Source organism: Camelina sativa, chromosome 19 (genome assembly GCF_000633955.1).
Source record: "Camelina sativa cultivar DH55 chromosome 19, Cs, whole genome shotgun sequence".
NCBI classification, from domain to species: domain Eukaryota; kingdom Viridiplantae; phylum Streptophyta; class Magnoliopsida; order Brassicales; family Brassicaceae; genus Camelina; species Camelina sativa.
The window spans coordinates 6,249,802-6,270,105 of NC_025703.1; the positions used below are offsets into that span (position 1 = coordinate 6,249,802).

Genomic DNA, 20,304 nt, shown 5'->3' on the forward strand with positions numbered 1-20,304 from the left:
GGGGGGGGGGGGGGCGTAACTTTTTTTGTTTATGATTTCACCCCTAGATTTCCCGATTTGTAAAAAATTATCTGGCATTTTTGTTTTAAGAAAAGTGGTCCATCAAGATTTTAATGCTCTTCTTTAACTGCTGGTGTCAATTTTAATTAATTGTGTTTAAATAAAGGTGGTTAGTATTCATTAATGTATTTATCAACACTTCAAAACATTTTGTTAATCATTTTCTCAATTGTAGGAGGAGGTAGGATTAGCGGATATTTATTATGGCCAATCAAATAAAAATAATTGTTTCATAATATTTCATATTTAACCTGTGCATATGATATACTCCCTCCGTTTTTTATTAGTTGTCGTTTAAGGTTGTTTCACACAAATTAAAAAAAACTATTAAGTTTTTTGTTTTATCCTTTTTTATTATATTTTCTAATATTTTTATTGGTCAAAACATTAAAACCGTTGAATAAAATTAGAATATTTATCAAACATCTGCATTGAAAATTAAAACAACAAATATTATGACAAAAACTTTTAATTTTAGAACGACAACTAATAAAAAACAGATGAAATAATAATCTGGATTTCAACATGATTGTTCTATTTGTGCATGGTTGATTTATTTCAAAAATCTAAATAGTTGTGAAGGTTGGTTTATTCATTCTTAGCTATTTACGAATAGTTCTTTTTCTATTCGAACCGGAAATCTAGTGCAAAATCTTTGAGATGATGAAAAGAACCATGCACGTGAAATAAAAACCAAAATGAAGATTATACAATAAGTGCCTTATTATTAGTTATTACCAAACGCCAAAGCTAGCGCGTGAGCAAAAAAGGTCGGTAGGTTCATTGGTAACATCAGGAGACTAAGACCATCATTAGTGGAGTAACCCACTATAGTTACTCTCACATTAATTAATTATATAAATAATCATAAATTAAGTTAAGTAACTCTAAGAGAACTTAAGCAAAATCACCCTATTACTAGAGAACTCCAAAGAGGTTACTCAAGCATTTAAATAATAATTTTTTAATTTTTGTTTATTAATTATCAAATTTTAATTATCTAAAATGATAAAACAATTTTTTTTTTTATATTACATAAAATAGAAAACAATTTTTTACAAACTTTAGAATATTAAACATATTTTACAAAATTCGGAATAGTAAACATATTTTATAAAATTGAAAATATTAAACATATTAAACAGAATTTGGAATAAGATTTATTGTGCGGTTGCACCAAATTTTTGTCTGATATGCTCAATCAAGTTTTTTTTGCAAAAGATCATGCATTTATGTATCATGAACATCATTTCGAATGCCCATATCTGTAGAATATTAAATTTAAGAGATCGGTTTACAAATTTGATATTGTCATTTGACCAAATATTAACAAGCATCCATGATCTGATCATCTGAGACTGCAAAAATCAGTAGATAGAAGGAAATGGTAAGCAGACTTGAATCAAGAAACCTTATATGAAACTGTTCAGCGTGGTCTGATTTTCTTGACATTGTCGTAATTTTGGTTGTTTATGCTGCGGAGTCGATTAACATAAGCAATATATCTTAAGTAGTAAATGCTTAGCTAAAATAAAAGCAAGTAATGTCCCCCTCCAAGCAAAGGAAAAGTGTGGTTGTTGAGGCTTTGGAAGAAGACATAACCGCTCACATGAATGAAACATACATGTATCAGCGGTTTACATTAATCAGCTTTGGAGATCTCTGTATCTTGTCCTGTTTTCTCAATTGTGTAATACCATGTGATCTGTAATTTACTTGTCTATTTGAATAGCAATTGTGGTTATAACGTAGTAGCAAATAACACATTTGTTTTCTCTTCAATTAGACAAACAAGCTATTCAGTTTCTTTTATGTAAGTACAAATATCTCTTTAAGCACACAGAATAAGACACCAAGATGATGGTGGTGAAAAGAAATTTGAGCCATTAGCTTCAAAACTCCAAAGAGAAGCCTGATCGGTAATAGAAGCCTGCAATTTGCCAGTGGTCAGAACTGAGATTTGTCAAGGCTGTCAAAGTAGGGATGATCCATAGCTACTTTTGCTGAGATTCTATCAGCTGGATTGTACCTCAGCATTTGCTGCATTAGATCAAACAAATTATCATCAACTTAGAAACCCCAACAGAAAGAATCAGACTTTTAATCTACTAAAGAGATCAGAGAATCTTAGGCCACAGAAAAATCCGGCGATGGTCATATTTAAGAAGAGTATTACCGTGAGAAGATCAATTCCTCAGGAGATAGAGATGGAACATCACGTGATAAGTCTTGCGATTCCCACTTCGGATACACATGCCAGTCACGCAATGGCATTACACCGGGCCATTGCTGCTCAGTTGGTGTTCCTAGCAATCTCCATAACCCAAAACAAAACCATGTTTTAAGATATACATTAGATTGAGTCCTATGATCTAAATAAGTTCACAAGAACTGAACCTAATGAACTAAGGTGCTAGACTGATTCCTAGGCATCAAAACTATGAAGCAAATAACCTGAAAATATGAAGCAGCTGCTGAAACTCAGAATCACCAGGGAAAAGAGCTTGCCTCCTAATCATCTCGGCTGCCAAAAAATTAGTAGGAAACATCAATAACGCAAACAAGTAGAGAACAAAGACGAATTCAAAAGGGTATAAATTAAAACACGATAGAGCACTAACCAAATATGCAACCAACAGACCACATATCAACAGCAGTAGAGTAATGAGTAGAACCAAGCAAAACCTCATGAGCTCTATACCATAACGATGTAGAGTGATTGAGAAAGCATATGGAGAAGAGAGATTTCGCGTAGTGCCGTTGGTGGTATACCTTCTTCGTCCATCTCGAGTCTTGTCTTCTTCAGGGCTACGAGTTTACCGGTGGTTTTCTCCATTGCTTTGTAGACTTTACCGTATGTTCCTTCACCGACCTTCTTGAGCTTCTCGTACTTGTCCATTGATTGAGATTGTACTAAGATTGAGGATTTTGAGTTTTGGGGGTCTTCTTTATAAACCCTAAGACCTTGTTTATTGGTGGGTTCATACCCGGAGGCTGGGTTACGCCAATTCAGTCTTCAATTCAGTCTCCAACCATCGAGATTTAGCCGGAAAAATCAACGATTCGATGGTAATCAATTGATTTTTCTGATGGTTGTTGATTCGCCTGTTTATCTCCCACGGACGAGAGAGACGAGAGAGGAGAGAGATGTCGGGAAAGAATGAAAAAAAAATGAGGAAAAAAAAAATTACCTTTTATATTTCTGAATCCACCAATCACAAATGGCCACGTCGCGTTACTTAAGCTGTTGCTCCAAACCCTTCCCACAGAACCGATACTCTTCATATTGGACTAAAATATAGGTTTTATATTACAAATTTGGGCCCCAATACAGAGAGTAACCCAGAGAGTTACACCAGTAATCATGCTCTAATGGAGAGATAGAGAACAATACTGAGAGAAAAAAACCAACCAATCGAGGAACTCATAGAGATCACGAAACCCTAGTAGTGGCGAACGAGAGCTAGATATATAGATAGAGAGAGATCGGTTGATCGAACACGTACGTACGTACGAACGGCGGAGATGATGTTATCATCATGTGGTGGGAAGAAACCAGTACTGTCCAAGAAAACGACGCCGTGTTGCACGAAGATGGGGATGAAGAGGGGACCATGGACGGTGGAGGAGGATGAGATTCTTGTGAGCTTCATCAAGAAAGAAGGTGAAGGACGCTGGCGATCGCTTCCCAAGAAAGCTGGTTTACTTCGATGTGGAAAGAGCTGCCGTCTACGGTGGATGAACTATCTCCGACCGTCTGTTAAACGCGGCGGTATTACCTCCGACGAGGAAGATCTCATCCTCCGTCTTCATCGCCTCCTCGGCAACCGGTACATATATTAATTTAAGGATACATACACAAGATCGTACTTTATATATATACGTATATGTGTTTGTGTATCTCTCTATACGCATAAACTAGGGTTATTTTTTTGGTTTAAACTAGGGCTTTAATTCTTATACATAAACACCAAGGTTCTGATTCAATTATATTTTGATTCTTGGTTGGATTTTTATTACAAAAATTTTAGTATCTTTTCTAGTTTATAGAACTCTTTTTTTTTAAATGAAGATAATTTCTATTATTTTCTGGTTCCATAGCTAATATAGTGATATGCATCGACTCATTCTTTAACAAAAATTGTTTATGATTACTAAGAAAATGTAACAAGGAGAAAATGCAAGCTTGGTTTATAACCATATGAATTAATCGTTGTTGTTTTCAAGTCACATATTGTATATATGTGCTCTTTTATAGGAATTATCATGTGTGATGCAGGTGGTCATTGATCGCGGGAAGGATACCGGGAAGGACTGATAATGAAATCAAGAACTATTGGAACACTCATCTTCGTAAGAAACTTTTAAGGCAGGGCATTGATCCTCAAACCCACAAGCCTCTTGATGTAAACAATATCCATAAACCAGAAGAAGAAGAAGTTTCCGCTGGACTAAACCCCCTAGAGCCTAATTCTAGTTCTCATACGAATACCACCGTCAATAGCGGAATCGGAACTAGCAACAAGAACAGTATTAATGTCTTTGGTGGTGAGGGAAACTACGAAGACTTTGGTTTCTGCTACGACGACAAGTTCTCATCGTTTCTTAATTCGCTTATCAACGATGATGATGATCCTTTTGGTAACATGATCCCAATATCTCAACCGTTGCAGATGGATGATTGTACGGAGGAGATTGTTGGAGCGTCGTCGAGCTTAGGAAATGACCAGATCGACAAGAAGATATATAGTTGATCGACGACCCTTGATGTCTTTTATATCTACCATGCTTCGAGAAGTGGTTATATATGCGATCTAAAAGGTTGGTGGGTATGTGTGCTACGTTGTTTTGCGGTGCGTTGTGTGATTATAAAACCACATTTGTGAGTGTAATTGATTACACAAACCTCTTTCTCTATATATATTCTGTCATCTGTCGATTTAAGATCATGTATCTATCATGGATAATGCGAATAAACAAGTTAGATATAAAGCTTTCTAATTAGGTTTTACAATTAAAAAAAAAAAGTTATAAAATAATCAGATACAATTTGTTTAATGTACACAAATTTGAATATATATAATGCAGCAACCTAGTGATTTACATATGCAAACGTGTGTCTGTTACCTCACGAGTTCATGTTTTTGAAAACTTTATTTTACATGTAATACTAATTAAATTTTAGTAATAGATTAATAAATTAAAACTCAAAGATTGCTAACAATTATGTACGTCAAACACAATTCTGTACTAATGTACACATGATATGATTGGTCCGTGCGTTCACCCTCTAGAATTCGTTAAAACCATAAACAACATCATGCCATTTTCACATCGACTCTTCACACGTCTCCACATTTACGCCAGAAACGGCCCTTATTAAAAAATGTCTGGAAATTAAATTATAGACGAAGCTCAAAATACACCGCGCTAGACCTACAGTGTTTTCAAATTCAAGCCGCAAGATTGAATGACGTTAATTTAAGTTAACTTAAACGAACTTTGCAAACGAGTATGCTGCTCCAACCTAACCTTCTCTTTGACCCTTCGGTTCACATCACAGTAGCAAACTTAAATAACTAACTGAAATTCTTTGGCGCAACCAAATTTATACGAAAAAATAAAAGTTTTCTTTTCGAAAATCTAGTAAAACTAAGAATGTAAATAAAGAAAAAAGTTTTACAGATAAATATCGACATTTAAAGATTGGAGACTACATGCTCAATATCTCCCCAAGATCTCTCGTTGTACCAAAGTAAGAACAACAAACTTTATAGTTGTGACTAAAAACCTCAAGATATGTATATATATATATGATGCATGCCAACCGATCGAAGAAGAACATCAACAAAAAGATAATCAAAATTGAGTACGCATATTCAAATTCATCAGCATATATACACATAACACATCTAATATACACGTAGTTAAGATGAATGAATAATACAACATACCGATATAAAGATATATTAGTCGCAAAGACTCAACACATATGCTAGCTGCTCTTTTTAAAAATTGTTGTTCAATATTTCTATTCTATATATATATATATATAGGCTACATGAATAGATGGATATGTGTTGAGTCTGCTGACCGTTTGTAATAATAATGTAAAACAGAATTAGGTTAAAAGAATGAAAGAATTGACCGGTAGATTTGGTCTCTCAAGTCTCAGTTGTGTGTTTTGATAGAAAGTTTGATCTTACTTTTTTGAGATAATCAAATCATAAAGATTATAGACACATGTTAGGTGCCAACTAATACTCTTTGGTTTAATTATTTCATCTGTAAATGCCTCTTTCTTTCTCCTCTAAAGAAGTTTTCGCTTGTTTGATCTTATTTTTCTTATAAAAGAAACAATTCCTCAGTTATATGTACTCTATATTTGTGGTATTTGGTTCTTGAGTCCTTAATGAAAAAAAATTGACACTAAATTGTATAACGTTTTTCAATAAATTTGAGTTGTTGAGGAATGGTCCTACCTCACACTGTTACCTATTCTCTGAGCAAACAATTTTTTTTTGGGTCATCTAACATTGTGGTTCCACTTTGATGGATGTACATTGATGACCATATTAATTAACCAAAGAACTAGGTGTTATTATGATACATCTGTTATGTTTCCTCGTATTGTAGATCCAAAGCTTGTTTCACTTGGCAAATCGCAAAGTCCATTCTCTGGCTACCTCGTCATGCTTTTCTCTATCTGTCAAGTAGAGCCGTGCAATCACTGGCAAAACTGGACTATCTGGTACAGAAAGAATGAGAACATATGTTAAAGAGAAACATAGAGATTTACTAAGGAAGTTAAAGCTGGTAGTTGGATGCAGAGATCTATGATGTTTGCTGGCCAAAACCCATCATGAACAGATTGAACTTAAAAAAAGGCTTTTCTTAGGTAGATCTGAACTGAGCTGGTCAATTCATCAAAGGAAGCCTGAGAGCAGAGTAGAAAACTTACATGGTTCAGGTTTTAAAAAGATAGATCTGATGGCTTGTAAGACTTTCGTGATTGTAAGAGCTGGACTCCAACTATCTCTTAGAATCTCCACACTTAAATTCCCCGCAGTATCGACATTGCAATGGTAGATCCGAGTCTTGAACACCAACTGCAAAACCTCACCATCTTTAACTTAAAAGACTCAAAAAAGACTGATGTAACGAACTTGCCAGCTCAAGATTAGAACCCATACATAGCTTGATTCACTCAAAATCCCAAAAGTTAAAGAATTTGCTACTAAATGTATCCTAAATACATAAAAACAAGAAAGAAAACTACATAACATGCCAGACAAATGAAACTCTAGATGATCTCTGTCTCAAAGTGTGACACAGTTGAAGGAAGACTCATTTGATAATCCATCAAGTTATCAGCTTCCTATAGAGACATCAAGCTTGCAACTTCCAAAACCCAAAAGCATTACCATATAAAGTAGTAAAACTCCTCCCACACAAAAAAAAAAAATTGAAACTTTCATGAAGAAAGAACCAAACTAAAGGATTGAAAGATCATACCTTAGGTGGTTTGAAAGGATAATCAGATGGGAAAATAATATCCAGAAAAAAGATCCCTCCTTCATACGGAGTTCCTGCAACAACAACAACAAAAAACCCCAAAATCAAAAGACTTGAAAAAACCTAAAAATTGCAACTTGAATCGTGGAACTAACCAGAAGGACCAATGATGGTGGCGATCCAATGGTAGAGATTATCTCCTTTTGGTCCAGCTGAGCAATCAGGAGGCGGATCAACGTTAAGCTCAGCCATTTCCCTCTGTATCCTCTTCCCTGACGCTGAAACTGATGTCTTTGCTACCCAAGACGACGCCGTTCCTGAATATCCGGCGTACATCGCCGTCGGTAACGGTTTTAACCTCCCGCTTCCATCAGGTGTCATCATCTCCCGTCTTCGTCGTCGACGTCGTCGTCTTCCGATTCTCAGCTTATCCAAATCACGACTTCAGCGTTTCGCTCGCACTCCATTCTTCGAAACGCCGCGTTTTAATCCAATCATATTAATCTAATAAAGTAATCGCTGACGTGGATAATGTAGTAATAATTTTTTTAAAAAAAATTCATTCCTCTACATCTCTCTACTTCAATAATTTTGTAATCATTTTGATTTTTGATAAAATTGTATATTCAATATTCTTGTGTATGGGATCCAATGATCATGTTACAACCACATGAATCCTTTAATTATTTTGATAAATGATTATAAGAAGACAAAGTGAAAGGACATAAAATTAGAAAATTTATCAAATATCAAATTTACCTTATCAATTTTATTATTATTTATTGAAATACCATTGATAACGTATATAATAATAATTCATTTAAATATGAAATATAAATCACAGTAATTCGAAGATTTTTTAAAGTTCAAAGATGAAAACAGAATTGGAACTCGTGAGCTCTCTCTAGTCTCTCAGCTACTACACTTACACTAAACCAAAGTACAACAACAAATACAGGTAATCGGAAAAGAACCAATTCTCCGGTTACTACAAAAACCGTGTTTTGGCAAACGTTCTACAGAAGGCGGTTGTGCTGAAGTAGTAGCAGTTGTAGTAGCGTGAGAGCTAGTGGTGCCAATAAGGGAAGATGGTAGTAGCTAGAGGTGATAAGTGCGTTTGCGTTTCCTCCCAATGGACTTACGGGTCCTAAAGCACTCGGAGGAAAGTCTCCTCCAGTTGCGTTTGCGCTTAAGCTGAATATAAAGATGGATAAAGAGTTAAAGAAAAAGATTTGAGTTTTCAAAAAGATTAAGAAAACTTAACAAGAAGAAATAGTGTTACCTTCCTGTGTACGCACATGTTTTATAGCCTGCAAAACACACAAAGCCAACAAATTTGAGATTTATGCACATATATAATGTTATTGGTAAGTTGGTCGAAGAAATGATAAACTTACTGGGATCTCTAGTAGTGGTAGTGGCCGTACCACTAAAGTTACAAGTTCCACCAGCACTTTTCATCTTCTAGTAATAGTCATTGTAAGCAAAAGAAGCATGGCTCTTAACATTGTTCGGCAGAAAGCAAGGATGACCCGGTTGAATCGCAGCACAGTTAGCTTGACCTTGACCACACGCCCAATTCAAACCGTCAACCAACTTATCATCATCAGCATCCGTTATAGCCACACAGAACATAGATGAACCGTTTAAAGATGCAGAGTTAGAGCCACCACTCAAGCTCAGAGGATAAACCGATGTCCCATTCGGAAACAAAATCCCCCAGTTTTTCTCAGAGACTGGTCCTGTTTTTTTGTCTTCACTATACAGCTCGTAGATGTAAGTGTTGATCGGCATGTCTGGTTGGCTAGGTGGACCTGAGTTGTTCAACACTCTCTTGATCAAGTTAGTGTTGAACGTCTCTGCGTTAGCGAGTGTTGCAGAAGCTTCACCGCTTCCACCAGCCGAAGGCCAGCCTGTTTCAGTGACAACAACAGGAATCTTGGAGAAATTCAAAGCTTCCATGGAGTAGTACGCAGCATCAACCATAGCATCAAACATGCTGTTGTAATGTAAAAGCGTGTTTGGATCAACGATCTGCTTCACCGGAGAAAGCTGCTTGAACAACGCGTAATCGAGCGGGAAAATCCCGTTAGCAGCGGTGTAACCGTAGTAAGGATACGCGTTTAACATGAAAAAAGAATCGGTGTTCTTCAGAAACTGGAGAAGCTGGTACACCGTGGTGTTCCAAGACGGGCTAAAGGTTGATGTAGATGGAGGAAACGGTTTAGGCATTATATCCATAGACATAGGGCTAGAAACTTTGACCTTAAAGTTGAGATTGGAAGCCACAAGAGCCTTGTGAATGTTGTGGAGAGCCGAGGCAAGAATAGGGGCAACGTGAGGAGCCGCGCTGAGAACTTCGCTACCAACAGCAATAGCGGTTATATTAGTTGAAGGAACATAAGCAGCAACGTTCTTGTTAACCCATGCAGCTGCTGCTGAAGGGAACCGTCCAATTTTGAGGATTTCTCCATTGGTTACACCGACCATAACTTCAATGCTAGTGTTGGCGAATGCTTTGAGCATATGGCTATTGGCATCGTAGAGACGGACGTGTGTGATTTGTTGCGAATTCAGAAACGTTACGATGTCTGAAGGCGATGGCATGTTGGTGAGATCAGTTCCGATGTTCACGCCAATGAATGCAGCTGTATTAAGAACACAGATTCAGTGTCTCTGAGAACTCCACTAGAATAGATACAAGATGTGATAAGGTGAAATTTACCGTTTGAACACGCAAGAACTGAGATTAGGAGCAAGAACGCTTCTGCAAACCATCTCGGAAGCAGCATTGGAACAGAGAGCTTGAAACCTTTTAGGAAAAGTCTGAGAAGTTCAAAATTGAGTCATATGGTAATAATTGTAATAGAATTAGAAACCTAACATGAGATGGATTGTAAATTTGTCACTCTTCTTAATTCAGAAAGCATTGTTTTTTTATTCTTTTTCAGGAGAGATATAATTGGTCAAATATGGTAAGAACCCTAAAACTCAAGTAAGCAACTTTAGATACTAACCTATGAATATGTATTAAAAAAACTGAGAATTTCATAAAGAAGTGAAGTAATGGGGTCTAGAAACTAGCGAACAGAACGGGATAAACAGTAAACGATAACCCATCGAGCATTCGAAAAGCCACAATTTTTTTTTTTTTTTTTATCTTTTTAACTCCTTTTGTCCTTTCGTTCTTACAGACATGTGCTGTGGAAACAGGATTAGCAGTAGGGAGAGAAGAAGAATGTGGAAGATACAATCAAAAGCTAGTTCGGACACAAAGAAGCTAAGACAAACAATGCGAGATACCCAGATGCAAGAAAAAAAATAATAATCAAGAATGATTACAAAAGTACCTAATTGAAGCTTGCTTGTGTCTAGATTCACTCGGGAAGAATTCAGATCACAGAGAAAAGAAAGATAAAAGAACCCTCGAGGTTTTGCTGCTGAGACAGAACAGGTTCAGAGATGTTTCTAGTGTAGTGAACCCACCGAAGAGAAACTCAAAAAGTAAATACCTTTTTTATTTTTATTTTTCTTCTTTCTTTCGGCGAAAATTGAAAAAAGAAAAAAAGGAAATACTTATTAAGAGATTGATGTGCTCTCAGTAAACTTGGTTTCATCTCTCTTATATAATGCGTGGGAAACCAGAGAGGTGTGTGTGTATGTAGAAATTGGAAGGTGAGGCTTCAAAGTTCAAAGACCTCTTAATAAATTACTATTAATTACCTTCAATGTGTCATTGCCACCCAAGCCAATTATTAATTAGTATCTCAAATTTTACAAGACATTGAAATAGTCACAAAACATCAAATACAATTACTTTTTGCATTTATATAAAAAAAAAAACAAAAATCATAGTATATCACAATTTTACAAAACACCTCCAAGTCAAAACATCATATAAAATATAAACATCATTCTACACCTAGTATTCCACCTTCTTAATAATTTTGAAATATATATTAAATTAAGGTAAAAAACAAGAGGCTCGATTTCTACGCTCTTCTCATTTTATTTCGGGTTTTATTTAAATACGATCTTGAATCGAAAGAAAGAAAGAAAGATCCGTGAGTTTGCTAATTTCATGTGCATGACTTCCAAATGTTATATTTTTCCTCTTGTTAAGGGACTTGGAAAAATGTTTTTTGGATGCTCTCTAATTAGTCTTGAATTCAGGAGTTTCTTTCATCAACAGATTAAACGATTGTTTCCAAATTTTCTCCAAAAAGAAGAAAAAAATGACATTATTGCCGTGCATTTAGATCCAAGCTACGTGCTCTACGGGAAAACTGAAAATTCAATGAAAATCCAGAAACATGCGACGACCAAGACTTTTGTCGGATCAAGACACACTCGGGACAAGTCAAACGGAAGCTAAAAGGTTTATGTGGGGATGTGGCTAAAAGAACATAATCGTTAGTAACACTCAAACCATATGACCAGTTGTAATTTAAAACTTGTAAAATAAAATAAATTAGTATATGATTTGGAACGAGAAATATTTATCAAATGAGTCAATGACTTGTCCCAGGGTTTGGATTTTGGAAGAATAAAAATTCCAACGTTTACCAAAAATTGAAAAAAAACATAAGAAACCGTTGTTAATCTTGGCATTTTGTTTGAAAGAAAGAAACAAAGCTCTCTTCATTGTGATGCTTTATGGAGGAAAAAGAAAATTAGCTGGAAAGTGCCAAAAGGCTGATTCAAAAACCAATGGAGCCTGACGTCAAAAAAGCTCCCCTCATTTCCTAATTGGACCATCTTTCACCATAACAATGTTAGATGAGATCTAAAAAGATAAGATATGACAAAAAAACACATGCTACTTCAAAATCCTGTCTCAAGATGATCCATTGATCGAACACATAAAGCAAACACACAAATAGCACTACAAATACCTGTCTTTAAAACTTGTCTAAACAAAGATTTTGAAGTATCCAATCTAGAGAGGCAAACAAAATATCTGATAGACCAGAACTTAAATCTCAAGAACTCAAGAGTAGAGAGATACAACATGATGTGAGTAATCACTGGCTAGGAGAACGGTCTCCATTTCGTGCCGCACGAGGGACCAGGCTCCGGCTCCTGCTCTGCCTAGGGACTGGGCTTTGGCTCCTGGCTTGTTCAGGCGTATAACTCCTGTTTCTTCTTGGGCTCACGCTTCTTCTAGGGCTTCTGCTGTGGCTCTTCACTCTCCCAGGACTTCCACTGCGAACCCTTAAGCCATTATGGGGTGGTGAGCGAGAGTATGACCTCTCCTTCTCGTATCGTCTATCCTGAGGTGAGACAGACCTGCCATAACACAGTTGGAGAGTAGAGTGGTTTAATCCATCAGCGAACTGTAATAACATCTGACAGTATGAACTTCAGTCAGGCACGAGAGCTAGTTACCTAGATTGATGTCTTTTAGGGGGAGGCGAATTATAGCCGCGGCTACGTGATCGTGATCTACGACCACCACGACGAGGGGGAGGAGAACGAGAGTACCGAGGAGGAGAACGCCTTCTGTCATGAAACCTGTTGCTCCTGCAAACATGAAAATAATACAAGTTAAGATCAAGTCATCCCCAGGGGTTGTACAGACAAACTAATCCTAATCCGGTGTCCCTTGTTCAAAGGAGGAAGAATCTCAATTCACCTTCCACCTCGATCCCTTGTTCTCATTTCAGTTGGCTTCTTCCGGTTTTCTTCTGCAAATACGACAGTCAACTCACGACCAAGAAGAAGAAAACCATCCATATTATGTTTTGCGTCAGCAGCATCAGCAGGTTCCACATACTGAATGAATCCAAACCCCCTTGGATCTCTGCAAAAAAAAAATCCAAATACACAAAACAATTGTCAGCCTAGGAACCAAAAACACAATGACCAAGGAAGATGTACAGCTTTGACGAGAAGCCTTTGAAAAAGTTGGCCTTACTATCTCCTGCAATAGAAGCCATCATGATAAACATGAAAAAAGCAAGCACTTGCCTGCAAACCTTGCAAGTTTCAGTATAAAGATGACTTCTCCAAGACTTGATACATCTTCAAAATGAATTCAAACCCAACTTCCTTCCGAACTTCACTACCATTTAGAACATCTTCCAAAGAACTCTAATTACTTCATTGGTCTCTTCAATTCTCTAGATTCACTGTTAAACCTCAACAACTTTAATAAACACACTCGAAGTGTGATCGAACATGAATCATATCACTGTATTCTTTCCCGAAAGTGACTAGAAGAGGATGAAGTTCTAGGTGTACTATACCTACTCACACTGGAAATCCAAGAGTATATAAAAAAAAACGTTTTCAGGCTCCAATTATGATTTCTATTTCAAGAAATCTATAAATTTTCTATCAATCTAACCAATTCAGGAGCAGTAGATTCACAAAAAAGTGGAAAACGAAGCAATAAAAACAAGGAAAAAAGAGACACGATCTAATTAAAGCAATGTAAAATAATGCCCTGGTTGTTTAAACATTCAATGTCTTACTGAGCATGCTCACCCAGTATAGTAATCCCTTGGAAGGTAGATGTCCTTGACAACACCAAACTGTTCAAAAGGCCTCCTGAGGTCTTCTTGCCTGGAGAAAAGAGAGTCAAGAGAAAACGGAGTCAACCTATTGCAAAGTTCTGTGACATTCTTGTACTATGGAAACAGAAGTTCATGCATGAGCTATATCTAGAAATGTAACGCTTTACATGCTTCTAAATATAATTTTGACACACACAAAAAAAAAAAGCATCCACCGGACCCCAACATAACTATCAATCTATGAAGATAGCTATCTGAAAGCCTTTTAGGCAAACAAGCCTAAAGAAGCAAACCTAGAATCACAGAAACTTACAAAGCCACATATCCCCCATTGAAAAGATACGATCCAAATAGAGGGAATAAATAGAGATAATGTAGTAAAGAACAAACCTGCAATCATGACGTAGGTTGCGAACCAAAAGACTGGTAGGGAGATCCCTGTCACGACTCCCACCATATCGTCCACGAGGGCTAGGGCTGCGGCCCCTCCTTCCATAACCCCTTGGTGGTGACGGAGTGTAGCTTCTTCCCCTCATTGACTCTAAACTTCAAGTTCAATATCAATCAAGAAACCAACAGAAACTGAGTTTAAAAAAAACGTCTCAGATATGATAAGATGCTTAACATGTAAGAGAGAACAAGAACACTTCAAAAGAACATACAAAAAAAAAACAAAAATTGAATTCAATCCAAGAACTAACTTTTAAGCTTATTAGAAGCCATATACGCTACCCAACAACGAAATTTCTACCAAGAATACAAATTTGAGATCAATTCGAAAGCTAGGGACTCAAAAAAAAAATCGATAAAGATTTGAACTTTTAATGTTATCAGAAACGTAAATCTCCGATCTATTACGTTTCCTTCATCAACTAATCTCAACCACACCCGCGAACCCATGAATGTAAAGGTAATAGGAATCGCAACCGGGAATAAAGGTAAAGTTCTTCCCGCCGATAAAGTCGGGATAATGTAAGAAGAATAAGAAGAAGAACAGATAAGACCGAGAAGCTTACCTCAGCTAAGGACGGTGTTAAGAAGAACGGCGGAGAAACACCACAGAGGGAAACGAGAGACGGTGAGTAATAGAGAGAGAAGAGTGAAACCTAGTTTTCTTTCTTTTGTCTTCTTGGTTGGAGATCTTATGGTGTAGAACGAGAGAGCCTTCGAGGTCAATTAGGGTTTTTCTGCAATTCTTTTATTTTTATTTTTCCTTTTTTTTTATGTTTTGCCACCAAATCCTTTCCTTTTTTTGTGAAAATAGACTAGATGGACACAATTTGGAAAAAAAATTGCTCCATTGACACCCACTTCTAGGAGAAAACTAGATTGACACAATTTTGTGTCTAAATTATAAAAGCCCAATTAAATTGAATTAGGAAATAAAAACTACGTGATTAAATAAAAAATAAAAATATTCAATTAAAATCTCTCACCTAAAAAACCCTGACAATCCTTTTTTTTAAAAAACCGATATCGGCTTTGTTTCTTCCACCGACGAAGAAGAGCTTTTACAGTCCAGCGAGATTCTGAGGTAGTCGGCGTTGGCTTGTTATTCCGACGGCAACAGTGTTGGGTTGTTTATTCCGACGGCGAATTAAGAACCCTAGTGGCTTCGGTGGTGGTTGATTTTCGGATTCGGCGTCGGTGTTCTTGAAGCCCTCGCCATTGTTACACCCTTTGAGGTATGAAAGCTTTCCTTTTTGTTGCTTTTTGGTTTAATTTATAGGACAAAAACGACCCATCAAATCACATGTCTTCCCTTCCCCTTAATTTGTTAAATTAGTTTTGGTCAGAGTGATTTTGTACAACTGAAAATTGTAGATTTTCGGATTCGGTGGTTGTTGATATTCGGATTCGGTGGGTGGTTGTGTTTTTTCCTTTATAGAATCGATTACTCAGTTGATTGAAATTGTATTAACCTTGATTTTGTTTTGGGTCTTGTTATTCAATAGTTTTGGTTTCCACTTCAAGCTCGTTTTTTGAAGTCTGATTTGATTTTGGCGTGGAACCAATAGCTTTGGTCGGTGGTTCTTCATAAATCCGGTATGTTTTCAGTTCTCTCCCTCCTCCCCCTGTTTCATTCATCATAGTTATTTATTCAAAACTTAGAGCGCCCATAAGAGGCGCCAATTCTTTCGGTTAAATCCGCTTAGACCCACACTGATTTCTTTTCTATTGTTGGATTGAATACGGATGAGTCCATCAACCCGACTTATTTTACCTAGTAGTACTAAAATTTTGAATTGTTTGGTTTTCTAGTAATCTTGAAGTCAACAGTTCGAATAGTTTGCTTTTCGTCAAATCTATTTTCAAAAACATAACAGAGACATGATAGGCTAGGTCCAGTGAACATGATAAGTGTTTATCTTCACTGTTTAATTTCTCTATTGTATTTTTGATGATTCAGATCTTCAGTTCCAAGCACAATTTAAAGGAAACCCAGTTTAGCATTCGTCCAGCTTCTTTTAGGTTCATTTAGCTTTTTATTTGGTATGCTGTTCTTTTCTGATTGTTTTCATCGGTAATATATAATAAGAGCTCACATTGTGGATGATGCATTGTACTTTTTTGGGTCCCCTTTCGTTACTTCCTCTTATGTTTTAGCTTCTTTCATATTATATAAGTATTGTGTGTGTGTGTGTCTTTTTAAAACTGCCAACTTGTGAACGATTTAGTTTTATCCTAACTGTTTTTTTTTTTGTATGTTTAGGAATGGCATCATCAAGCAATATCATCAAATATCCTCCTCTACTTTATGAAGAAGGGAAATCGCCTCTCCAACATAGGAGCATGAACCACAATTGTTTTGTGTCCAAAATTGGAATCTTGAGAGAAGGATTAGGGGTGGACGTGTGGGATAAACTCAAGGACTCATCTCTTGGAGTGTTTATAAAGTTTGCTGAATTGGAATACACCTGGGCTGCGCAGAGAGTTCACTTTCTACTCACACATCAGCTGAGAATCAACAACATTCATGAGGTTTGGTCTTTGATCGATAATAGGCCAATTAGATTTTCTTTAAATGAGTTTGCAGAGATAACAAGGTTAAATTGTGATGCATTTGACCTTTTAGAGAACTTTGATGTTGATCACCATGATTTCTGGAAAGAAATGAAAATACCAACAACCCTTGATGGTCCTATGTGGAGTGAGTTGGTAAAGGTTATTGATTCTAGCAAAACATGGCATCTTGATAAGAGGATGATGGTTGGTAGGTTATGTTTGTTGTCAGTATGCGTACATGGAATTCATCATACATCTAGAATCCCGTTGGCAACCGCTAAGAGAGTTTTAGATCCAGTTGCTTTTGAAAAACATCCATGGGGTCGGGTTGCTTTTAGTAGTCTAGTGAATTCTGTGAAGATGGTTGACTATGACAGAGATTCATACACCATACACGGGTGTGTTCATGCTTTGTTAATTTGGTTGTATGAGAGTGTTACTGGAATAGGAGAAAGTTATGGGGTTAGAAGGATAGAAACCACTGGTGTTCCACTTCTTGATTGGCGATCATCTCGAAAACGTATCAACTTCACAAACTTCATCCAAAACGAGAAGAAGTTGCATGGACAGGTTAGTAGTGGTGCTAGTTTGTTACTATTTTTAAAAAAAAAATACTTTTGACATCAACAAATAATTTGTGTGAATTTAAAGTTATTACCAGTGTTAATCACTTTATTCATGGCTTGTAGGTTCGTGTTAGGCATATGGTTCATGTTTCAGAGGAAAACATGTATCCTCTATGGTCTGACACAGATGAGCATACGGATCTACACCTAGACGAGCTACTTAAAGATCTCATTCATAACCGTTTGTCTCTAGATGCTTGGAGTTGTGTCAAAACAGTTGGTATAAGTTCAAAAAAGAAGAAAAGAAGTGCTGAAGCTGATAAGGTGAATGACAACAGAGGGTGCAATCCTAAGAAAAAAAGATTGACAGATAGTGATCCTAAATGTGAACAAGGAGAAAATGTAACCAACATGGAGGTAAGGTTTCGTTTTCCTTTACCGTAATTGATTAACATTTTTTGTCTTCTCTATTATGATATTAATGAACATGTTATTGTAGGATGGTAAGGATGACAAGTCAATTTCTTTGGATATTTGGAGGGCGATTGAGAAAATGAATGAGACTATTTCTGACTTGGGCAAAACACTCAACAGTCGAATAGATGCTTTGGAGAGTAAATTTGAAACATTCGTTGAAAAAAAAATGACGGTGTTCAAAGAGGAGATGGGTGAGAGGATTAAAGCATTGGAGAAAGAAAGAAAAGAGCCAAAAGACGCTGATGTACGGAATGATGCCACTTCGCACACCATTAACGATGATGAGGGAACAAGTAAAGCACCTGTAAGTTACATTTTCCTTTACTTCTCATGTTCTGTTGTTGTCTAAAACTTCTCATGTTCTGTTTTTAAAAAACTCGATCACGTCGTTTTATTTTTTTATTTCTCATGTTCTGTTTTTTTTTTTTACTTCTCATGTTCTGTTTTTTTAAAACTTCTCATGTTCTGAATTTATAAAACTTCTCATGTTCTGTTTTTTTTAAACTTCTCATGTTCTGTTTTTTTTAAACTTCTCATGTTCTGTTTTTTTTTTTCTTAAACATATCATGAATTGTTTTTCTTCTCATGTTCGATTTTCTTACCTCCTTGGAATGTTTTGTTTGGTTGCAGTCATGGATTGTTGAAATGAAGCAGACATCATAAGATGAATTTCCAGTTCAAAGGGTGGTGAGGAAGGAATCTGTGAAGGTTGGGAAGAAGGAAACTTCCAAGAAAAAGAAGATTACTGGTCTTGCTTCTGACGATGTTGAGGATATCACTACCCAAGTTCAGAAAGCTAAATTGAAAATAGCTTCCAGTTCTGAAGATACATGGTCTAACAAGGAGGATCAGTTGGTACATAAAAAACTTAAGGTGACATTAAACCGCCTTTGAGAGGCTTTGACGAAGTTGGATGGACCTGGACCTTCGAAGACTTATAGACGCGTGCCCCAGTTGGCAAAATCGCAGAAGTATCCTTACCTTGGTAACTCGACAGTCAAGCGGATCATTACAAGGCGATCATCTTAAGCCTGTAGATGATGAGAAACATCAGAGACTTCTGGATTTTCTCAGCCTTGATAAGTATATATCAACAACTCTGAATAGTTTATAAAAGTTATTATCATTATCTATATATGTACTAACTCTTTCTTATATTCACAGGGAAGAGCCACTTAGCACCAGCAACGCAGCTGTGAGATTCTATTGGAAAATTATGACTCCAAGGAAACATTGGCCAAGCTATGACTATGGATGGTTGACAGAACATGTAAGTTTATTTTTGATAATTTAGTATAGGCGTTTATTCAATACTATATTTTCGCTTATTCTAGTTTTTATTTTTTTGAATGTAGCACATGGGTTGTGCAATGGCTATGTTCCGGCGAAGATATATGCGTGAGCCTTGTCCGTATCCTAAAGAGCGCATAGCTTTCTTAGACCAAGATCTGATGACTACATTGAAGAAGGACTACATACAGTTTGATATGGGGCCTAAGAATTTTGTGTTTCGGGATTCCTATGTGAAACACGTTTTTGGTGAATATCCTGAGGAGTCAGCTACGAACAAGAAGTGGTGGATTGATGTGGATAACTTATACGCTTGTCTTTTTGTCAATGGGAACCATTGGGTGGCTTTGGATATTGACTTGCGAGGAAAGAAGATTCACATCTATGATAGCATACCAACCTTGGTGAATGACGAACAAATGACCATTGCATGTTTGCCTTTAAGGCGAATGATTCCAGCGATTTTAAGTGACATGATTCCTGAGACAAACCGTAAAAAGAGCAGAGCAATGTTGGAATTGAGAAGGGTGAAGAAAAATGTTCCTCGGAATGAAAATCCAGGTGATTGTGGTGTGTATGCTCTTAAGTACATTGAATGTTTAGCTCTTGGGAAAACATTTGATGGGCTTTGCGATGAGAACATGTTGGCTCTTCGGATTAAGCTTGCAGCGGAATTATACGATGAAGTCAGAGAATTAGCCATACCACCTAATATGACTGATTCACCTCCTCGAGCTGTTATCATCCCTTCCCTAGTTGATGAGTCCTTGTAGACTATTTTGTTTCATTGCCTTACGTTTTGTAATAACATTATAATTGTAGACTATTCTTCTTTTGCATGTGAATGTGAACGTGAATGATGATAATATAAC

The 20,304-nt window shown here is 36.6% G+C and overlaps 4 protein-coding genes and 2 pseudogenes across 5 annotated transcripts; 2 read left to right on the plus strand and 4 right to left on the minus strand.

Moving 5' to 3' along the window:
• LOC104767487 lies at positions 1,907-6,634 on the minus strand (annotated as a pseudogene).
• On the plus strand, positions 3,355-5,047 carry LOC104765138 (transcription repressor MYB5-like). The gene is made up of 2 exons (XM_010488813.2): positions 3,355-3,890; positions 4,340-5,047. The coding sequence occupies exons 1-2, from the start codon at positions 3,586-3,588 to the stop codon at positions 4,812-4,814; spliced, it is 780 nt and encodes a 259-aa protein (XP_010487115.1). The 5' UTR covers positions 3,355-3,585; the 3' UTR covers positions 4,815-5,047.
• On the minus strand, positions 6,474-8,049 carry LOC104765139 (constitutive photomorphogenesis protein 10). The gene is made up of 4 exons (XM_010488815.1): positions 7,731-8,049; positions 7,576-7,649; positions 7,022-7,169; positions 6,474-6,808 (listed from the first exon to the last, which is right to left on the minus strand). Exons 1-4 carry the CDS (start codon positions 7,957-7,959, stop codon positions 6,711-6,713), a joined length of 549 nt encoding a protein of 182 aa, XP_010487117.1. The 5' UTR covers positions 7,960-8,049; the 3' UTR covers positions 6,474-6,710.
• On the minus strand, positions 8,378-11,178 carry LOC104765140 (glucan endo-1,3-beta-glucosidase 4). The gene is made up of 5 exons (XM_019241022.1): positions 10,926-11,178; positions 10,301-10,401; positions 8,973-10,223; positions 8,858-8,885; positions 8,378-8,769 (listed from the first exon to the last, which is right to left on the minus strand). The coding sequence occupies exons 2-3, from the start codon at positions 10,365-10,367 to the stop codon at positions 9,040-9,042; spliced, it is 1,251 nt and encodes a 416-aa protein (XP_019096567.1). The 5' UTR covers positions 10,368-10,401; positions 10,926-11,178; the 3' UTR covers positions 8,378-8,769; positions 8,858-8,885; positions 8,973-9,039.
• Positions 12,378-15,263, minus strand: LOC104765141 (serine/arginine-rich SC35-like splicing factor SCL30A). Of its 2 annotated transcripts, none has more exons than XM_010488817.2 (6): positions 15,110-15,263; positions 14,484-14,634; positions 14,065-14,142; positions 13,211-13,378; positions 12,964-13,098; positions 12,378-12,864 (listed from the first exon to the last, which is right to left on the minus strand). In XM_010488817.2, the coding sequence occupies exons 2-6, from the start codon at positions 14,627-14,629 to the stop codon at positions 12,600-12,602; spliced, it is 792 nt and encodes a 263-aa protein (XP_010487119.1). In that variant the 5' UTR covers positions 14,630-14,634; positions 15,110-15,263; the 3' UTR covers positions 12,378-12,599. The 2 variants fall into 2 exon arrangements, with proteins under 2 accessions (XP_010487119.1, XP_010487118.1); XM_010488816.2 differs by having other exon boundaries at positions 14,484-14,639; positions 15,110-15,262.
• On the plus strand, positions 16,937-20,304 carry LOC104767488 (annotated as a pseudogene).

Coding starts and splice junctions, on each gene's coding strand:
- LOC104765139 (XM_010488815.1), bottom strand. CDS start 7,959: ATGATGACACCTGATGGAAGCGGGAGGTTAAAACCGTTACCGACGGCG. Junction 7,650..7,730: donor CACCATCATTGGTCCTTCTG/GTTAGTTCCACG, acceptor TTGTTGTTGCAG/GAACTCCGTATGAAGGAGGG. Junction 7,170..7,575: donor ATCCTTTCAAACCACCTAAG/GTATGATCTTTC, acceptor GAGGTTTTGCAG/TTGGTGTTCAAGACTCGGAT.
- LOC104765140 (XM_019241022.1), bottom strand. CDS start 10,367: ATGCTGCTTCCGAGATGGTTTGCAGAAGCGTTCTTGCTCCTAATCTCA. Junction 10,224..10,300: donor AGTTCTTGCGTGTTCAAACG/GTAAATTTCACC, acceptor TTCTTAATACAG/CTGCATTCATTGGCGTGAAC.
- LOC104765138 (XM_010488813.2), top strand. CDS start 3,586: ATGATGTTATCATCATGTGGTGGGAAGAAACCAGTACTGTCCAAGAAA. Junction 3,891..4,339: donor CATCGCCTCCTCGGCAACCG/GTACATATATTA, acceptor TGTGTGATGCAG/GTGGTCATTGATCGCGGGAA.
- LOC104765141 (XM_010488817.2), bottom strand. CDS start 14,629: ATGAGGGGAAGAAGCTACACTCCGTCACCACCAAGGGGTTATGGAAGG. Junction 13,099..13,210: donor ACAAGGGATCGAGGTGGAAG/GTGAATTGAGAT, acceptor TCATGTTTGCAG/GAGCAACAGGTTTCATGACA. Junction 12,865..12,963: donor CCTAAAAGACATCAATCTAG/GTAACTAGCTCT, acceptor GTGTTATGGCAG/GTCTGTCTCACCTCAGGATA.